Raw genomic sequence first — 20,876 nt, 5'->3', positions numbered from 1 at the left:
CAGTAAAGAAGTTCTTCCTCATGTTCAGGTAGAACTTCCTGGCCATCAGTTTCTGCACATTGCCTCTTGTCCTGTTGCTTGCCACCACAGAGAAGAGCCTGGATCCATCCTCTTGACACCCTCCCTTCAGATACTGATAGACAGTGATGTGGTCCTCTCTCAGTTGTCTCTTCTCAAGGCTGAACAAGCCCAGTTCCCTCAGCCTGTCGTTGTAAGAGATTCTTCAGTCCAAGATAAATTATCTTGAAATCATTATTACTAGTCTTTTGCAGATTGGCAAAATTCTATCAGAATTATATTTAAGGATTTTTTTTCTCACAGAGCATCCTAGCCCATAAGATATACTCTGATGAGGCAGTGTTAACAAAAAATAAACAACTATAACATGAAAGTCATATTTGCTTCTTGCCTGCAGATACAGGAGAGTCTATTTCTCAGCACTCATAGTTCAAGGAAAAATAGAATTGGAGTTTTAAATATAGTCCCTATTGCAAGGAAATAAAACAGTCTTAAATTTCTGAGAAATGTAATTAAAAATCTTTCTAATACTGAGAAAAAGATCTGTGCATCATTCAATCTTCTGCTTGGTGATTTGAAATCTAGTAAATAAGATTCTCTGGGGTGCTGATCACTAGAGATACCAGTGACATGTCTGCAAGTTTCCCAGTTACAAAAGTTTCATGGATTTTTTTCTTTGTCTTTTGCATGTTTTAAATGTGAATTCTATATTATTTTATTTTATATTTTCAATTGGTATTTGGGCTCATAGCTGTTCATTGACCAGCTATTTTGACTTTTTTTTATAATTCTTTCTGACCCTGCTTTTCTTTCCTGTGTTTCAGGAGTCCCTGTTCCTAATTTTCTTGCTTAGTTTTATTTACTTCTAACCTGACTGTGTCTTTAATTATGGATAGTTTCAGTCTTTTGTTCTTCCTTCTTTTTCATTCTCTTAAGTCTGAGTTTGAAAAGTGAGGATTTCTATCTTTTCAAATTTAATTTAAAAGTCTGTGTTGCAAACCTAAACAGCAGTGATAGAAAACAAAGCTGAGATTGAGTGGATTACAATGACCTCAGTGAATTTATCATTAACTGTCAGATCTCAGATTTAAAACTACAATCATTAACTGTTCCTGCAGTTTCCTTTTAAACTGCTGATGCACACACACTCAAAATATTGAAAATCACTTGGAAACAAAGTTATCATCATTTGGAAACCTAAAGCTTCATTCTAGTATTGTAATAATATTTGCAGATGATTGGAAAAAAAATTTATTCTTTGTACCAGCTGTGATTCACTGCTAGTGCTTAAAAACTAATTTGGGTAAAAGAACATTCTAGAGACATGCAAATAGGCAGTATACAATAACATCAAGGGGTTTTGAATGGGCAATACAATCATTACAGCCTCCCCGACCCTAAAATTGTGAAAGTCCTATTACCAAAACAGGATTCAGGAGCTGATATCACTTATGAGCTCTATAGTAATAAGCAGATTCCTTGTTCTGTGAAGTTTGAAATGAACTCATAAAAGTTACTGAGTTCTAAGAAAGCTCATGATTTTAACTTTCAGCCTCACATTTTTTAGGTTTCTTCTTCTGCTTAGAAGCCGTCATCATGCTCTTTATCACATAATAGGAATGATTCCTAAACCAAATTAGTAATGAAATATCATTTAGATATGAAGAGTGCACAGATGAATAAATAAATAATAAGTAGGCTATATGGCCTTCAAAAAGAAAAAAAATTAAAAAAAGGAAGTTTCTTGCTGGGAGGGATGTTTATTACTTGTGAAGAGATCTGTAAATCCTTACACATTTTTGATTCATATTTTCTAAAGCATCAATGTCTCAATTCTGCTATTGTAGCTAAAATGTGTTAAGCTTTGCTAATATCTGATTTATTTTTACTTCTACACATCTGTCATATAATGCTCTTTTCCTCTTGCTGTCTTAATATACTTGAAAGACTCTGAAACGGTCTTTCCCAGAAGACTGCCAATTTTATTTTCTCTTTTTATTCATTTAGTATGTTGGCAGTTAAATTGTTTTTAAATGATTGTTCTCATTCCCTCAGAAGTTCCTTAAATACCATGTCAAGTCTTTTCTGCAGACAGTTGACTTGAAAAGCATGTTTAAACTTTTATTTAGTTACTTTTTTTCAGTTGTGGAAACTAACACTGGTGTGCTCTTTCAAAGGAATGAAGCTGTGCTGTGGCACAGACTGACTGCAGAGACCTATTCCATCTCCATTTATTATAAGCAGAGACTGTTTCACTGCGAAGAATTTTATTCTAGCACAAAAGATGCTAGAAAACATTTTCTCCTATTTGATGGCTCCATTCTCAGAGCATCCTACTTTAATTCAATTTTATTGGCAAAAGGAAACAAAACATTACTTAAATGAAGGAACACAACCTTATTAAGTGGGTGCTTCTGCAGTAACAGACTCCTAGAAAGATATCACCTGGAGTTCTAATGGTTTTATCAACTGGAGCAGCGGGAAACATGAATGAGAGGAGAAACCTCACCATCCTCCAGCTTGCATGGGAACACCAAGACAGGGAGAACTCAGATCCAACCCCTTGTCTTAGAGGCAAGCAATATAAGAAGTTTTCATCAGCTGCACACAATTCCTTCAAAAGTTAAGAAAAATATTAATGCAGTAAACATCACTTAAGATCCTAGAAGACTATACCACACTGGAAATTAATTTAATCCACTGCTCTCTGTTGAAAGAAAGCTGTCTTTCAGAAAGCTATTTCTTGCACTATTAGCAAAAAAATGAAGAATTAAGAATAATAGTTGTCTGCAATTTAGCTGTTTTAGATTCAAAATTTATTAATGCATCTCTTAAACAGGGATTTAAAAATTCCTATAATTTGAGACTAATTTTAATGTGGTTATTTTTTAGTTTTATTTATTAATTATTAATATATGAACCATATTTATTTGGTATCTGATTATGCTATGGAATATTTTGACATTTACATGCCACAGGCCTTGATAATAAATAATTTATGATGTGTAGCTCTACCCTGACATTTAAAAATGGAATCATTATATAGAATTAGATTTTGGGTTATAAAATTGGAAATCTGACTCTTCAAATTTCCTTTAATATTCTCTCTAGAGCTTTGACAATTCAAATAAGAACACACTATTTTGCATTTATGCTTGTTTACTTTATTGCTCGTTTAAAATTGACTTGAATTTACTCAGGGCAGAAACAGAAATATATCTAATTTCCAGCCAATTGCATTTGTTCAGAAAAATATAGGAAAAATAAATAAGGAAGAAATAATTTTGCAAACTGATAATATTTTGGATATTTGAATAACAGCCAATATTATGAAAGAGCTATCAGATGTGAACCCATTCTAAACCACAAAAAAAAAAGTAGTATTTTGACCTTCTGCCACATCTCAGTTTCTGTTAAAAAAGTTCATTTCATGCTTTTCTTACACTTGGCTAAAATGAGTAAATTTAGTGCACTACTTTTAAGCAACAGATGATTTCAGCACTTGAGAAAACTATATGGAACTTTTGAAAACTCTGTGCACCACAGTTCCTTAAGGAAAAATTAATATAATTGAGATTTGTAATTAATCATTAAATTGAGAGCAAATATTATTTCTAAATTTAGGTTTCCCCTGAAAATAAAAGTGTATCTTATAATCAGCTGTATAAAATCTGCTTTTTGTACTTTCAGAAAAACATCTGGTTTTGTTTAAAGGATTTAAAGAAACAGAAACTGAATATACAAAGTTATTTGGTTCTGAATCAAAGTTATTTGGTTCTGGTGGTTTTAAAAGTAAAAGTTGATGAACTGTTAAATAAATTTACATAGAAATAATTTCATAGCGTGTTTGATTGCATTTTACGTATTTATATAAACTTTATGTATTAACATCAAAAACACTGCTAAATTTTCTGCTGCTTATCTTTATTTAAAAGAAAGAGGTATTTTCCTCTTGAAATGTACTTCTTAAAATGTACCTAATTGTTTCTCTGCTAATTATCTGCTATACAGATTCTGATCTCTTTTTCTCCTTACAAGACATATTTTATTGATTATACATCTTTTAGAAAACTTTGAAAATAGATGTAGGTTCTTGGTTTTCTGGGGCTTTTTTTTTAAGAATTGCCTTTAGGTGTTTTCCCATTTTGTACTTTTTTATTCATAATCTTTTTTTCTTTATGAGTTTCTCTTCTAGAAAATATAAAATAACCCATCACACTATTTCTTTCATTTGTGGGGTAGCACTGCCAGCACCAAGAATATTGAAAAAACTTCCTTGTTATCCTAGTCAATTAATATAGATAGATCCATAACCAATTATAATAAACATTGTCTCTTGTCTACTTTGATATTCTTAACCCATTGTGACAGATGTTTATGTCTCTCTTTCTTCGAGGAATCACACAAAAATTCGTTAACTTCTCAAAAGTAGTTATGAGAATATCTCAAATTAATTTATTATATTGGAATTGCTGGCAGTTATTTCTCTAATCTTTATCTAAATCTACCACATCTGCAAAAAGTGACCAGACTGTCCATGTTCTCATTCTTCTATTTTGGAGACTAAAACCCCACTAGTATTTCAAAACTTTGTGCTAATATGATAGTAGAACTTGATTTTTTTTAAAGTGGCAAAAACTTGATGTGATGTTTTTGCTGAGACTTTACTGCTCTTATATGGAACAGAAATGTTACCTTCTATGTCTACATTAAAGCCTAGGTTAGAGATATCTTTCTTTACAGCACTGTTGTATTGAAACTCAAAATCTATCTTTGATCTGTTAAGTTTTTCTGCAACAGTTGCTAGCTGCTTTTGATCTTGCATTTCTACATTTGCTAATACTTTTTTTAAAAATTTCAACGTAGAATTTCTCTGGGATTTTTAGTTTGGGTTTGGTTTTGTTTTTTTTTTTTTGGTTATTGTTTTGGATTTTTTGGGTATTTTTTGTTGTTTTGTTTGTTTGTTTGTTTGTTTTGAGATAATGCCATCATTTCCCCAGTTTCTGTTAATGATTCAGGGCCTGCTTTAGTAAATTTCTGAATTCCTGAGGGGATTTTGCCTCTGTTTTAACTAACCACATCCAAATACTTTTACATATATTGGCCTGAATTTCTCTCTCATTTTTTACATCAGTTTTGATGGCATAGTTAAACTCTGTTGTGAAGACTGAAGAGAACACAGTATGGAAATCTTCTATATTCTTCATTATATTTTTCTTTTTTTATACTGCTTTTCAACCTTATGATATTGCACTGTCTCTCTCTCTCTGTATTTTTGGTGTCTTTTTTATTTCTGATGTACTTCTGCTTTTCCAAGTAGCAACTAAAACATACATTTCTATATCAGATTTTCTTTTATATATTCATTGTATTTTCAAAGCAGCTTTAGGTGCTTCATCAGCTTCACATTTACAGACTGATATCCACAATAAATATACCTTTAATTTGGAACTTTAGAATAAATATCTACCGTTCTTATATGTTAAAGTGTCCTCTGCATGACTTTTAAAATTATTTTATATCTAGGAGATGATATATCAGTCACTATATTTGTTTTCTTTTTACCTATAACCACTCAAGAAATCATTGCAACTGAAAATCTTGTAATTGGACAACAAAGGATAAATGGAATGATATTGTATTACATGAGATTAGGAAAAAGAGCATACCATGATTTAATGTATGTGGAAGTTTGGGCTGGTGTACAGTTAATTTTCTTCACAGTAGCTAGTAGGGCTTGTTTTGGATTTTAGCTGAAAAAAAAAACCAACAGAGGGTTTTCATTACTGCTGAGCAGTGTCTACACAGAGTCAAGGCCTTTGCTGCTCCTCATACCATCCCACCAGCGAACAGGCTGGAGGGGCGTAAGAAGCTGGGAGGTGACACAGCTGGGACAGCTGATCCCAAATGACCAAAGGGACATTCCATACCTTATGGCATCATGTTCAGCAATAATATAGGGGGACAGTTGGCCTGGGGCCACTGATCAGTAACTAGCAAGATACTGGTTGCTTGATAGTGAGCAAGTGTTTTCATTTGCATTACTTGTTTTTTGTGGATTACATTTCTCTGTTATTGTCCTTTTCTTTACAATTCCCAGTTTTACCCTTTCAATTCTCACTCCCCCAACAGGAGAGATGAGCAAGCAGGACTGTGTGGTGTTTAGTTTCCAGCTGGGGTTGAACAAAGATAATATATTAAATTTTATGAACATAAACCACATCGCTATGTAATTATTTTTCGGAACCTACTCACTTAGATGAATTGAATACTAGGTATCTTAGACTGGATTTTGAACAGTGACCAGTTTTTAGATAAAAAGTCAGTATCTCATTACCAGTTCTTCAAGGAATTTTTCCCTCCTTTTTCAGACTGTATGCACAGTTTTTCTTATTTTCTGATTGTATTTGTAGCTGTGTAATGAAATTTATCTGCATGACATAAAGCCATATTGTGCCATTCATTTTTAAGCCGTATTTCCCATTAATTCCATTGAGAACTGCTGCTTAAAAATGGATGGTGCAATATTGCACTTAAATCTGCAAATACAATTAAATTATATTAGATCTTAGCTGTAGGAGCTAGAAAGTAGGTGATCTGAAAGCAGGAACAGGAATTAAAAACTTCAAGCTGCATAAAACAATATTTGATAGCAAAAATATTAATTTTTTTTAAATGTTAAGAAATTTGACATTGATTCTTACCTTTATGTAGTACATTCTTCACTTTTTTCCTAATAAACTTTCACCTCATGCATCCTTTCTTTTGGTTAAACTGCAAAGGCCTGATGAAAAACGTATCAGCAATAAGCACATGACTGGGGAATTTAACCCTGTATTGTTTTGCTGGTGGCACAGGAAATTTGACTTTATAGTGGTAGTTAGGCATAGAATCTGTTGTTCTGCTGGGTGATTTTCCCTGTGTGGTTTTCAACTACATTTCTTTTACAACTACTGAACGCTGAAATTTGAGAAAAGGTGTCACTCCGATGGTAATGCATTTTATATTGTATTCTCTACTTACTAATACACTGCCATAATGAGGTAGAATGTAGTTCTTTGACAAAGGTACATGAATACTAATGATCAAGGTGGGTAATGTTCCACAAAAATGCTTGCCAATTTACATACAGAATAGGTGATACTTCGTTGTTTTTGTGATCGGGTTTTTCAAGGGCTACACAGGATGCTATTTTACGAGGCAAGATGCCATTAAAGTTCAGCACACACACAGGAACTTCTTGCCATTAATGCTGAAAATGTTTCAAGGAAATAGTGTAGTGAGCAATGCATCAACACACTGATCATTATCACACTCTTACCATACTCAAGTCCCTTGCTTTCCTAGTAGTGCTCCATTGCTAACCCTGAAAAGCAGGACAAGGACAGCATACTGCATAACATTTTTGTGAATAAACTAGAATAAGCTAGAGCATAAATAAATACATAAGGGAATACAGTATTTCAGAGTCTAAGCAAACATTATTAAAAAATAATGAAATACTATTGGAGAATTACATTAGAAAATATCACTTGTCTCCTGAGGGGTTTTTTTGCTGGTTGGTTGGTTTGTTGGTTTATTTTATTCTGCAGGATGTTTTACATTCCCACAGGAATGGTTCTCAGCATTTGTTGCATTTTTTTGTTTGTTTAAAAATTTATATTTGGGGTGCGAAGGGTTTGCTAGATTTTTTACTAGAGGTAGACTTTTCAATGCAGAGAGTAATAATTAGACAAGTTGATTTTCACAACTTATAAGTCTTTGACTTTGTATTCATAAGGAAACGAAAAAAATCCTTGCACTATGAAACTGGAACAAAGGCAATAAGACATACTTAGCTGAATTAAGCATAAGTGAAAGTCAATGGCTAGCATGGTATAGTGGAACTTTTACATCCATCTAAGCAACTTGGTGCTAGCTGTTTTCTGGGGGCAAAAATATATTACATATTTGCATCAAGTTAATGTTTTCAATTCACTGTATCTATGGTTTCATGTTCATCTTTGATTTCTGAGCATTAATATTCAGTGTTGGTTAGGGTAGAATCTTCTCTTCTTGAAACTTTTTGGCATTTTAAATTAAACGTTTCCCAAAATGCAAGGAAGGAAATATAATCAGTGAAGTCTATGAGTTTACAAAAATATCAAGCAAACCTCTTTCTCCTCCCTGATGCATTCAGAAATGTCTTGGTGGACCGTCTGGCTGCTATAAGAGCTAAATGATTTACTGACTAATGATTTATGAAATTTAGCATTTTCTCAGCTTGTAAAGGTCAGCTGGTCACATATTAAACCAACTTCCCTTTATACTAGTTGTTTTTGAGACCCAGGAATGTGAATTCTTCTGAAGATAGAATCATTACAGAAGCAGTTGGAAAATAAGGGACACAATAAGGGAAAAGGTAAACTCAGAAAAGGCAGAGTGAAAAAGTCCAGAATGAGAAGACCAAGAACAGAAATTCAGGGAAAGAAGTACTCAACACAGGTATTTTGTTCTTGCTGCTGATTAAGTGTTGCATATGTCAGAGTGACAAATAGTTCATGTCTAATGCCAGTCTGTACTGAGCACATTGTTGCAAAGGCTGCAGACAACTCTTGTTGAAAGACTTTGCACCTAAAAGATCCTCACTGGAAATCCTGCTTCAGACTTGCCTGTTTCTCTTCTCCCCTTGTGTGAGCAGATATATGCCAGCTTGTCTTGTGTGAATATATATATCCCCATTATAAATCCAGTACAGATGTATGTTGCTTTCATGGAGTTCAGTGCTTGGGAAAATTGTTTAGATGTTTCAGTTAATCTGTCATATAAACATTTTAATTATCAACTGTAAAAGAAAATGGTATTATATTCACCTTTTAGAGACTTGGAAGTTATTTTAACCATAATTCAGTATTTAGGAGAACTCTTGGGATTTTTGAAGGTGCTAGATTTTTTTCTTTTTTAATTTGCAAAAAATTTTGGGTTTAATCACCTTTAGAGATTTATAATCATTTGTCAATTAAATTATTTTGTGACTTTTTTTAGCACCAGCTGTCATAAACACTACTTTTCAAGTATCGTGACATATTTTGTCTAGATCTATACATAGATAAATATATTTTGCTCTGGTTTAAGCATACTAGTGCAAGAACCCTTTTTTACAATTAAGATAATGCCTTTACTAATTGCATAACCTGTAAAAATAAAAAAGAATCAGGGTATAATTTTTTCTTTATAGGTAAAGGTCCACTGTATGCTGAGGACTATATTTAGCTCTTAATTTTATTTTAGGTATTGTTTTTGTGTACTAAGACTTCAAGTTTCATTAAGGGTGAAATTCTCTTCCTTTTTGTGTCAATGCCATTGACTTTAGTGTAACTGTAGTTTTACCCTAAATTTGCACATTATTTATATCTGCTGATTAGGAAGGTATAATAATGATATGAGTGCTGGAGTGGGACAGTGATACTGGTCTTTGTTGGTTAATTATTCAACTCACAAACAGTGAAGAGGGAAATGGAGTTAGGGATAAGTTTTTTTGGCAATCTTATTTCTTTTATTTTAATGCTTTTGTTGCTTATATTCTTCCATATTCTTTTCTGTTTCATCCAAAATCTGGAACAGAAAATCTTGAGTACTTACAAGCTGGTAAGCAGGTCTGTTTTTATCACAAATATTCACCACATTTAAATAGTGAAGATTTTTTACTTCGTGTTTTTTCAATAACTCAAGGCAAATAAGTCTCTGCAAATGAAGCTCACCCAAGACACTTACTACTTCTTGGAAAAAGTCCCAATAGTTCTATTATCAAAATACATTTTCACAAGAAATCGTGAATTTCTGATGTTTCACATGGTGGTGGACTGGGGGAAGGCACTGAGATTATTCTTTTAGCCATAGAGAACAATCCTCCGTGTGTATGTGGCAGTCGGTGCTTACTCCGTGTGTCAGGGCGTGTGCCCATCCTGTGTATGAGCATCACCCAGACGGCATCCTGGTCTGGGTTCTGACGGATTTGCTTAGCTCTGATATATGTGCCACATCTTCCACATGCATACACATGTGCACAAGCAAAAGTCAAGACCCTTCTGTTGACATATTTCAAATACCATGACTTTCACACCAGCCCATTAAATCATTTCCAAATTGTGTATGCAAACTGGAGCAATAGGTGCCATCTGCTCCTGTTTCAGGTACGCAGTCTGTCAAACTCTGTAGTTACACCCTACTGAAAGGAATCCATGCTAATGCAAATTGCAGAAATCTCAAAATGATGAGGCTCACTTGCTACATTTTAAAGATGTGTTCTTTTCATGGTATACTCCACCAAATATTTTGTGTGAATTAAGTAAAAGTAGTTTTAAAATATATGATTTGTAGCTACACTATAAATATCTTGTATTTAGTATGACAAGCACTGAGATAGTCTTCTGAAATAATAGTAAGAAAACCATCTTTTTTTATTTAATACAATTCATGACTATTAATGTTTTGATAAAATACCACAAAAACACCCAGATGTGTTTAGCAAATGAAACATTGAGTACTGCTTCATTTATAAATTCATGTCTCAACAGGAAATATATTTGTTAAATAGACAAGTTAGCACTAAACTCATTAAAAATGTTTTATAGTCCAAAAGAGAAAAAATATTCTAAAGAGATGCCATAGTCTTGAAAATGGATTAGGGTAAAATCTAAATTTAAGCCCTAAATTACTAAGTCTGTGTGAGAAGCAGGTAATAACATAGGAAACCACTAACATTGAATAATGGTTCATATATATGGACCTGTACATCTGATGAAAAAAAAAAAAAAAAAAGAAATAACACTGTTTCTTGCTTGACAGTTTTGAATAATGCCAAATACTAAGTTTTGTTGTAAACCTTAGAAAAATAAATTATTGTGGTAAAAAGGATTTGTATCTATCTGCCATTTTATCAACTATTATAGCTGTGGTAGCATAAACATGATGTTTCTGTGATAAAGAAAAGTATGTGCTCATAACTTTATATATATAAGTTATAAATAACTGAGATATAAGTAAGTGGTACATCACGTTCAGCCAAGAAATCCTGACTTTCTTATTTCAGGAGCTGCAGACATTGTTTTGCATTATGAGTCTATTGGCATGAGTTAGAATTTACTAGTGTGCAAAAGGGCTGTATAATCTATGCTCTTATCATAGTATAAAGCATCATATAAATGAATAATAGATTTGTATTCTGTAAATAATAGCATACTGCATCTAAACCACATCATTATTTTTATTAAGATGGTTTATAAATTGTAAAGGAAAAAAAAAAATTGATCTGGAAAACTGCAGAGTGCCATCAATTCTCTTTTGATATATGAGAAAATTGCACATACTCGGTATGTCACAGGATGTACAAATTTAATCCAGTGTTGAAGTGTAATAAAATTTCCTGTAATAGCATGTACCAACATACAACAAATCAATTTAAACTTATTTTTTAATGATATTACGTTTTTTTAAAATTATTATCTTCACCTTCTAGCACCCTGTGGAAGCCGATCAACAGGTTCTGAGGGGACTGTATTATCACCAAACTACCCCAAGAATTACAGTGTTGGTCACAACTGTATTTACTCTATCACTGTTCCTAAGGAATTTGGTAAGTATGTCTGGTCTCATTCATATCTTTTTGTTGCATGGATACTTTCAGCAATTCTGGATGATTTGTATGGTTGCTTTTACATAAAAAATAGTAATGTGAAAAAGCTGTTTTAAGCTGATACTTCTATTAACACTTTTATCAATTTATAGTGCATTATTTTCTCAAAACCCTTACAATTGTCTTTATCTTTTGAAATTAGTGTTCAGTATTTTTGTTTCACTGTGATTACTAAAATGTAACTTAGAATATTACTGTGATGCTAACCAAATATATTAGCGGTACCACTTCAGGTTTCTTTTCACCCAAGGTGAGGTGCCTATGCTCTAGAAAGTTAAGCATAGCTCCAATAAGTCCATATAACCAGGGGAAGCAATGTTTATCTTAAATATTTGGTACTGTTGCTTTTTTAAACCCTTGGCTTCTCTGCATCATGAGGCAATGGCATAGTCTTTATTGACAAATGAAATTAGAGCAGCATGTGACTGCTTGTTTTTTGTAGATTCTCTGAACCGCCATCAAAACTTCACTGCCATGCTAACATTTTTTCTGTTGACTGGACAAATATTTTAATAACATCTTCTGTCCCATACAAAGACAGGGCTTTTACAGCACTGTTTTATCTCCCTGGATTTATGAATTATTTTATCTCACTTTATTATTAAACAATGTCTATGATAACAGCTGATGGTTTGTTGTCCACTTTTAGTTCTTGGTAAACAGTATGCCATGTATTGAGTATCATTTAAGCTTTAAATATCCATGCTTTCAATTTATGTTTGGATAAGCAGGACTTCATTCTGACCCATGGCTCACCTTTCAGTTTGTCAAATAAGAGGTGCCTGGGGATGGGGATGGGTATTTATTAACCTTCCTTCATGTTGATTCTGAAAACATCTTAGCCAAATTAAAGACAGTGCTTCAGCTGCAATGTGTCCATCTGCCATACTCATGATATCTGGACTCCTTCAATATCCAATTACCTTGTTCTTGTGTATAGTGTCGAGGTGCATAGACTACTACAAAATAAAAGGTTTTTAAAAGTATTGGCTCCTAAGTCATGCTAATCTCTCCTTATTCCTCAAATATTAAGAAAAAATTAAACACATTTGTACAATTCTTGATTTATTTCTAGCTGTTAGAAGCATGTGCTATTGACACAGCTAATTGTTTTTAGATAAACTGTAAATTTTATATCCTTCCATTTTCATCAAATCTGAAGTTACTGATTTGATATCAGTACACTGATACGTCTTAGTTTATGAAACGGATATCAACATGTAAAACCTTAAAATTACTACAGTAAATGATTCAAAATGTTAGTTCTTTATACTTCATATTTTTGACATTCTGGTTTGAAATGTAGTTTTGTGATTTCCAGAAATAAAGCCAGATTTCCCAAAACAACACATAGAAATGAGGAAAATCCTACTGCTCTGGATAGTTATTTGGAGTAATTTGAGAAATAGTTGTTTTCTTATATACTAAGCATGATAGTAACAGTGTTAAGGAATTCTATTTGACCGTTTCACAGTGATTAGACAAAAAAAAACGCTGATGCAAAAAAATGGTTTCGATATGCTTAACCTTAGCATACAAGGATTTGGTGACACATTGCGGAATATAAATTTGATAGGATATCTAAACTTTTTTTATGTCCTACCTTGGGATAGACCTTTGCTTTTTTTTTCTTGTATTTAAATAGTGTATTTTGACAATTAGTTCAGGTACCTGTAGAGTATACCATGGATCTTATTTGATCCATTGTTCTCTGCATGCAGAAAACAAAAATGCCTGTGTGTTGAAAGAGAAAGGTAGAAAACACATCTGGTAGTAACCACTCAAAAAGAGGATGACATGACACATTGAAACAAATGCTAAAACAAATATTTCCATTTTAGCTGCTTTTTCTGATGATACTCCTACAGTAATAGGAAGCAGAATTCCTTGAATCCAAAAGCTCAGATTTTAAAATCTGAATCTTTCTTTGAATTGTACACTGGTGAACAATTTTTTTGCAAGTTATTAATATAGATTTTTTCCTGACCTGTGCTCTTCCTCTAATCTATCATTACTAAAATCATTCCAGTAAAAACTATTAAGAAAGGTAAAGTAATTCTGACAATTGATTTAACTGAAGTTTTTTACATTCAATAAAATTATTTGTCTTGGTCTAAAATTTTACCATATGAGTAATGAGTGTTTTATCTAATAGCTTTTATCTGTCACTCATCAAAATGTATTTAAGTACAGTTGCAGAAAAGAATAGCCATAAAATTGTTATTCTGAGCTTTTTCAGATCAATTTTAGGCAGTAGGAACTTTGTTCCTGTAACCTGGGTCCTGACAGATGACATTGCATTAAGAAAAGAGTCTCCACTTGCAATGCTTGATATGTAGGGATCACTCACTGACAAGATGGTTACAAAAAAAATCTGGACTTTGTGGAAAAAACACACCAAATTTCACATTCAATTCACTTGGTAATATACATCACATCATGTAGATTTGACAGAGATGATTCACAACAACAAAGAGTCAAAATAACCTTTTTGAGAATGAAGGGGTACTCCAGCAAAGCTGCTGAGATTTAGATAATTTAAAAGTAATTTTCCTAAAGAAAACAGCAACAAATCTGTAACCATCTCTATGGCTCCAATTTTCAATGTGAAATATAGCAATCAAATATTTGCTGAATGGAAACTCTTCAAGAACTGTTTTGGCGTCTGATACAGTAAATGAGAACTTATAACAAAGAACAATTAAGAGAAAAAAAAGTGAAAACCTTGTTGTTGCATTTCTGTTGTTTGGTAACATGTCGCGACCTTTCCAAAAGCGCCTCCAAGAAAGCCTCTTGGTGCAGCCAGCACACTTGCACACACACGCCAGATAGCTAGCTAAAACAGTCCGACGATGAATGAACAGGAAGAGTTTTCGCATAGGGTTTTACAGGAGAGATTTGATGCATCCGCACTCGTGCGAGGTTTCAGAGAAGTTCCGGGGTAGAGCAATGGGGGGTCCAGGGTAAGAGAACTAATCGAGAAACTCTGAGGACGTATCAGGTAACAACGGTTGTGGCAGCCAACAGAGCCAACCAGGGGAGCAGAACTGGGGTACATTAACAGAACAGAACAAAGCATTCTGCGGAAGCTTTTCAGTCACCACAAGCTGGAAAGGAACCTAGGACTTATCCCACCATAGGACTCCTTTCGTTCCTTGTCCAACAGGCCCACCGGCCTCCACAACTCCCCCTTCTATATTAATTAAAAGGGCTTTTCCTAGGGATCTCAAAATCAAAGGTTTTAAGCAACTGAATACACATAAACAACAAAAACGATTAAAAGAATCCATAATACAACTTTGAACAGGGAAGCTAAGCACTTAGCGAGTCCCCAGTGTCTCAGCAAGTCTTCAAACCACACAGGTGGTTTTTCTTTCTAAGTCTTTCATCTTTTGGATGCTGGCATGGATGCTTCCACTATATGTTCTCTTTGGGCTGCACTACCAACCAAGCATTCACGGCCAATATTGTCAGGAGCATCCAGAAAGGTGGCGAGGCAGGTGCTGGGCATGATAGTGTTAGGTGTGGGTACAGGCCCAGGTAGCTGCTTCTGTAGGGGTTTTTAAACAAGATTCTTAAAAAAAATTTGCAAAATTTCAGGAAGGGGGCTTTCTTTTCCCTCCCTCTTTTCATTTCCCTTTATTAATTAAAAGCTTGGGAAAAAGGGGGTGGTAGTAAGGTGACAGGGGTATGGGGTTACATGGCTGAGGAAGTGGTAATGAGGAGTAAATAAAAGGGGAGTGCAATGCAACAGAAAGCATCCCAGTAGGGGTATTGGGGAGTGTGGCTGAGGGAAGGGCAAAGCAGAGAGGTGGAGGTAGGGAATATTAGCTGGTGGGAAAGCAACAGGAGGATAAAGGGGGTAGGAATTGCAATAATGAAGGCAATTTGGGAAAGACTTAAGGAGACACCACAACCGGTTAAACTTACCTGGTCGATGTCCTGGTTGAAGTTCTGGTGACAGGATGGTAGGTCGATGTACATAATGGAGATCTGCACTGTCTCTGCGCTGCATTTCTTTGGTGTTTAGATTGTTCTCTGTCGGTTTCAGGTGTGGTTGTGTCCATGGGGGCAGTGTTTGCTGGGCTAGTGTAAGGCTTGATGTTCTTTCTTGGAAGCTACTTTGGGCTTGCAGGGATGCCCAGGGTAGAAAATGCCAGGAGGAAGTGTCAGATGGTATCTTTGGCCTTCTCTCTTGCGTGGGCTGAGGCAAACACTGCTCCAGAAAAGGTGTAACGCAAGGCTGTCCCGAGCTCTGCTGGGCATTTCTTGAATGCTGCTGGTGGTGGTGTGGGCACCCTACAGATCAATGGGAGTCTTTGGCTACACGGTGTTTTAGGCAGTCTTTTATAAGATGTCCAGGCTTTCTACAGTTAAAACATCTCTGCTTATCTCTTGATGATGCCACTAGGGCTTCAGCCACCCCTCTTGAGACCACTGTTGCTATTATGTGTTCAGTGATGCCAGTTTGGCACAGACTTCAATCATTTGGTCTATTGTAGGCTTAGGGTAAAAAGGGAGGGCCCTTAAAATTTTCTTACACTCTAAATTTGAGTTGGTCATTACCAGACTACATAAAATCTCTTTGTGGGCTTCTGCATTCTCGACTGCGTCTCAGTAGAGCTCTTTGGACAATCAATGAATTTAATAAGACTCTTCTGTGCCTTGTCCAATATCTGAAAAGTTCAGGGTGGGAGTGGCATCATCTGCGACCTGGAGCAGTGCTGCCTCTGCTGCTCTTTTAATGTCTCCTAGGACAGCCTCGGGGATGATTTGAGCCTGGTCCTGGGGGCGCTCAAAGTCACGTTCTCCGCTCAGATGCTCAGCTGTCAAATGAGCTCTAGTACGGTCTCTTTGATATGTTTGTAGAAGCTGTCTTGTCTTCCATATCCATATCCATTCCCACAGCATATGTTCCATGGGGGAGAGGAGACATGACATAATGTTTTTAATATCACGGGGCACTAGGGTGAAAGTGGAGAGAGTGACTTGGAGCAAGTTTTTAAAGTAGGGCGACTCCTGCCCATATTCCTTAGCAACCTTGCAAAGCTCTTTGATTTCTCTGTAGGGAATTGGCTCCCGTATTCTTTTAATTGTGGGTGTCCCCCGCCTCCCTTTTGTTAAAACGACTGGGAAGGTTGAAATCTTTTGGGCCAATTCCCAGTCTCCCTCCCGGGTGGCTTCTCTCTGTGTTTGTGTCCAGCGATAGTCAGGCTCTGATTCAGAGTCTGTGATGCTGCTGTCATCTTCTGGAAAGGAGGACCAGTTTTCCCTCGGGCGAGCCGTGGCAGCCTGGAGCTGAGCAGCGGGGGGAAAGCGTGACAGCTTTTGGATACCGTCACTGCCCAAACCAGGCTGGGGGCGGGAGTCGCGGAGGACCAGGAGTGCTGTGCTGGAGCGGGGGGCACATCCCGCCGCAGAATGCAGCAGGCTGCCCCGCTCTGCCGCTGCGGCCCGGCGGGAGCCAGGGCCTCTCCCACCGAGCCGGGGCCGCTCCCACTTTGGGGTGAGGGAGCTGGGGGGGAGGGGCTGGCCAGGGGCGGCAGCGGGGATGGGGGACGCGTCGTGCGTGATGACGTGTACAGGAGAGGGCGGAGGGGGGGCGCGAGATTGTGAAATATCCGGCGCCTCACGGCTGACGCTATGTTCGGACATAGCTTGGAAAGTGGGCACAGGCGGGAGATTTGGGGAAGAGCTGGGGATAGCGTGACTGGTGCCACCCTGGGAAGGGGAAGCGCCAGGAAGACGGCAGCAGCCTCACGCCCCTGGGCGAGATCCGTCCCCCGATTCCCTCCAAGGCAGGGAAAGGGAGTCAGGAATACAGGGAGAGAAACACGGCGAGGGGGTTCTTAAACTGGGGATACCATTTCCCGAACACTCCTCAATGTCTTTAACGCATTTAACAATCGTTGCAAATAAAGGATAAAACTTTCCCACTGGTAAGTCCCCTCTCGATTGTAGAACACCCAACTTTGTCTTAACTTGATCCCAAAAGTCTTTAGAAAGGAGTGAATCCCGCGAAATGTAAGGAAAGTGTTTAAACAGCCAGTGAAATAAATGCTTCAGCTCCCCCCTTGAAAAACAGCAATTTCCCCGAACAAGAGCTGATTTGATTGAAATAGAAACGTCCTGCTGGGAGTGGGTCAGTTTAGCTCCTATCTCCCCTCTTCTTAACAATAGAGAGAAAAAGAATAAAAGGAAAAGAGAGAAAAGTGACTTAGTATCTCTCTCACGAAACTCTGGGCTCAAAGAAAACTCTCGGGGGACCTCCCTGTGGTAGCGCGCAGTTTGCTGCTGCGGAAGCTGGAGGAGCGGTGTGGAGCGGCGGGCGAGGCGGCGCCGCGTGGGAAGCGCGTGGCGGAGCTGCACGGGGCTGGGTCTGCATCCCCGGCTCCATTCCGGAGAGCACCGGCTGGACTGTGACCTGCTGCCTGTTCTTGGAGCGGGACGCGGGCGGCATTCAGCCTCTTCCTGCTTCCCCACCGCTGGCCGCTGCCGCTGCTGGTGGGCCCGGGGGAACGAGAAAGTGCCGCCACTGCCCGTACGGCGCGGCCAACGGCGGCTCCCCCGGGCAGCAGGGGCGGGAGGCACAGGCACTGCTGCTGCTTCTGTAGCAGGAGCTGAAGGCTGTCACTTACTCGCTGCTGAAACGGCTGAAGGAGTGCTCACTGGACGCCTTCTGGAGGCGGTGGGATCCCGCGGGGGAATGCGCAGGAGCTGTGTCTTGGTGGCCCACATCGAGGTGCGCCTGGGGGGTCTGGCGGCGTCCCCGCACTTTCTCCTGGGCAAGCTGTTTCGCCGGCTCTGACTGCTCCTGTAATCTTCGTCTTCAGTGAAGCGGCTGTGCCAAACGCGAACTTCCAGGAGTGCAGGCTGTTAGAGATGCTTCCAGGGGGGTTCCAAGGAAGTCCGTGTTCGAGCACCATTTGTCGCGTTTTTGTTGTTTGGTAACATGTCGCGACCTTTCCAAAAGCGCCTCCAAGAAAGCCTCTTGGTGCAGCCAGCACACTTGCACACACACGCCAGATAGCTAGCTAAAACAGTCCGACGATGAATGAACAGGAAGAGTTTTCGCATAGGGTTTTACAGGAGAGATTTGATGCATCCGCACTCGTGCGAGGTTTCAGAGAAGTTCCGGGGTAGAGCAATGGGGGGTCCAGGGTAAGAGAACTAATCGAGAAACTCTGAGGACGTATCAGGTAACAACGGTTGTGGCAGCCAACAGAGCCAACCAGGGGAGCAGAACTGGGGTACATTAACAGAACAGAACAAAGCATTCTGCGGAAGCTTTTCAGTCACCACAAGCTGGAAAGGAACCTAGGACTTATCCCACCATAGGACTCCTTTCGTTCCTTGTCCAACAGGCCCACCGGCCTCCACACCTGGTCAATATAGACAAAACCCACGAACAATGTAATAGCATATTCAGTGTGTAGAAGGGAACTCATTGGCCTGGATTAGTTTTTGATGGACTGAAAAGAAAACCTATTTCATATGCAGCTTCTCACGTTCTCAAGTCAAAAATTCGTTGGAAAAGTCATTTCAATGTGGACTTTTTCCCAGTGTTTCATTATTCTGTCATGCAGAATCACAGCTGTAATATTTCATACCATGACACTTTAAAGCTACAAGATAAATGATTCGCAAAAGCACATAGTGTGCCACAGGCAAAATCTTTTGTAAACATGGAAGACTCAGCTTCTTTGACATGCTCCCACTGATACTTTAAAGTGGTGTAATGATTGTTAATTGTTCAACCCTGAAGTACAGCTTTAGTTGCAATTAAAATGCAGATGTTTGCGATTTTATTTTTTTTTTCCTGATGGACATGACCTAATTTGTATGCTCTACTCTGTATAATGGTGTCATCTATTCTTCTTCTTCTTAAAATAATGTTTTTAACAGTAAAACAGATTTTATATTGGCCAGCCTTAGCAAATGGCTTTCCTTTTTGTTAGAGCAAAAAGATAGATTGAACATACACAGTAAGGTATATAAGTGTGGCTTTTACCTATGCTATCAGAAAATAAGTATATATTCTCAGTTGCCATCAAAAATTATGAAATTTAAATCAGAAATATCTTTTCTTACCAAGAAGCTAAAAAATTAATTGGGACAATGCCTAGTTTCCATGGAAACATTTGCTTTACAGCTACAGGAAAATATAATATTAAAAAAATTGCAAGAATTTTATTGGTAAGAATGACATTTTGAGACAAGATTTCTTAGAATTTTGGCAATAAAGGTAGATCCAGTAAACAGGGAAATTAAGTTCCACTATTCTCTTCAATTCTTGAATAATTGGCTTATATTCACAGATATATTTATGCCATTTTGAGCTTTTGATTATGTCTTTTCTTGAATTTCTAGGAGATAGTCCTGAGTTATTCAATATTAGCAACATCGAAAAGAAAGAACCAAACAGCTGAACTTTGGGGTTATTGTTATTATTATTAATAATATACTTGAAAGAATTTTTTTTTGCCAATTACCGGAAGATAAACCTACAGATTTTATTCTGCCAGTGAAGATACGCATTGAGCAAACAATAGTGTCAACATGTGTTTTCTGTTAGACAGCTCACTGCATCTGGAATTGTTAGACAGCTTAACAGTCGTGTCACAGTAAAGTTATTTCAGTACTGTTTGATTTGATTTCAAACTCAGTTTACATTTGGAAAGAAAAAGATAGGCAAGGACAGATCATAAGTAGCAGAATGTGCCAAATGACAACCTCACATCAAGAGGGAATGAGAACCAAATGGTATTTGTGATAATACTTAGCTGCATTACAGTAAAACATTTGCTTTAATAACTTGAATCCATCATCACTGCTTTTTACAGCTTAATGTAATTTAAGAAACATGGCAGATGCATATGGACTGACTTTTTTAAAATGTGGAGGATTTAACTCTCCATCTCAAGTTAAAATGGATGGAAATGTCTGGCTGAATAGCTAGCATCAATATTTTTAAACATAAACTAAACAATTATTGAATTAAGCATTAGTTTGCTGACGGGGAGATAGAAATGAAAGAGTATGATCGAAAATATCAAAATGCTGCCATAGGCAGGAATCTGATTCTGCTCCAACCCTCTTTTTTATACAAGCAACCACTTCAAAGTCTGTGAGACTGCACTGTTCAAACAATGATTACTTGTCAACAAGATGGAGCGAAACCACA

The 20,876-nt window shown here is 37.2% G+C and overlaps 2 protein-coding genes across 3 annotated transcripts in view; one reads left to right on the top strand and one right to left on the bottom strand.

Moving 5' to 3' along the window:
* Positions 1 to 20,876, top strand: part of CSMD3 (CUB and Sushi multiple domains 3) — a 611,488-nt gene that overhangs the window by 454,056 nt on the left and 136,556 nt on the right. Inside the window, 1 exon segment of the mRNA XM_032131786.1 lies at positions 11,516 to 11,632. Within this exon segment, the coding sequence (XP_031987677.1) occupies positions 11,516 to 11,632 (117 nt within the window).
* On the bottom strand, positions 168 to 17,866 carry LOC116454773. 2 transcript variants are annotated; one of them, XM_032131777.1, is made up of 3 exons: positions 15,623 to 17,866; positions 6,723 to 6,802; positions 168 to 203 (listed from the first exon to the last, which is right to left on the bottom strand). In XM_032131777.1, the coding sequence occupies exon 1, from the start codon at positions 17,345 to 17,347 to the stop codon at positions 16,337 to 16,339; it is 1,011 nt and encodes a 336-aa protein (XP_031987668.1). In that variant the 5' UTR covers positions 17,348 to 17,866; the 3' UTR covers positions 168 to 203; positions 6,723 to 6,802; positions 15,623 to 16,336. The 2 variants fall into 2 exon arrangements, with proteins under 2 accessions (XP_031987668.1, XP_031987659.1); XM_032131768.1 differs by lacking the exons at positions 168 to 203; positions 6,723 to 6,802 and adding an exon at positions 11,606 to 15,242 and having other exon boundaries at positions 15,623 to 17,861.

This window comes from Corvus moneduloides, chromosome 1 (genome assembly GCF_009650955.1).
Source record: "Corvus moneduloides isolate bCorMon1 chromosome 1, bCorMon1.pri, whole genome shotgun sequence".
NCBI classification, from domain to species: Eukaryota; Metazoa; Chordata; class Aves; order Passeriformes; family Corvidae; genus Corvus; species Corvus moneduloides.
This window is presented reverse-complemented; position numbering and strand designations above follow the sequence as displayed.

What these genes read in the sequence shown, in the direction of transcription:
- LOC116454773 (XM_032131777.1), bottom strand. Translation starts at nt 17,347, where the DNA reads ATGTCCGAACATAGCGTCAGCCGTGAGGCGCCGGATATTTCACAATCT.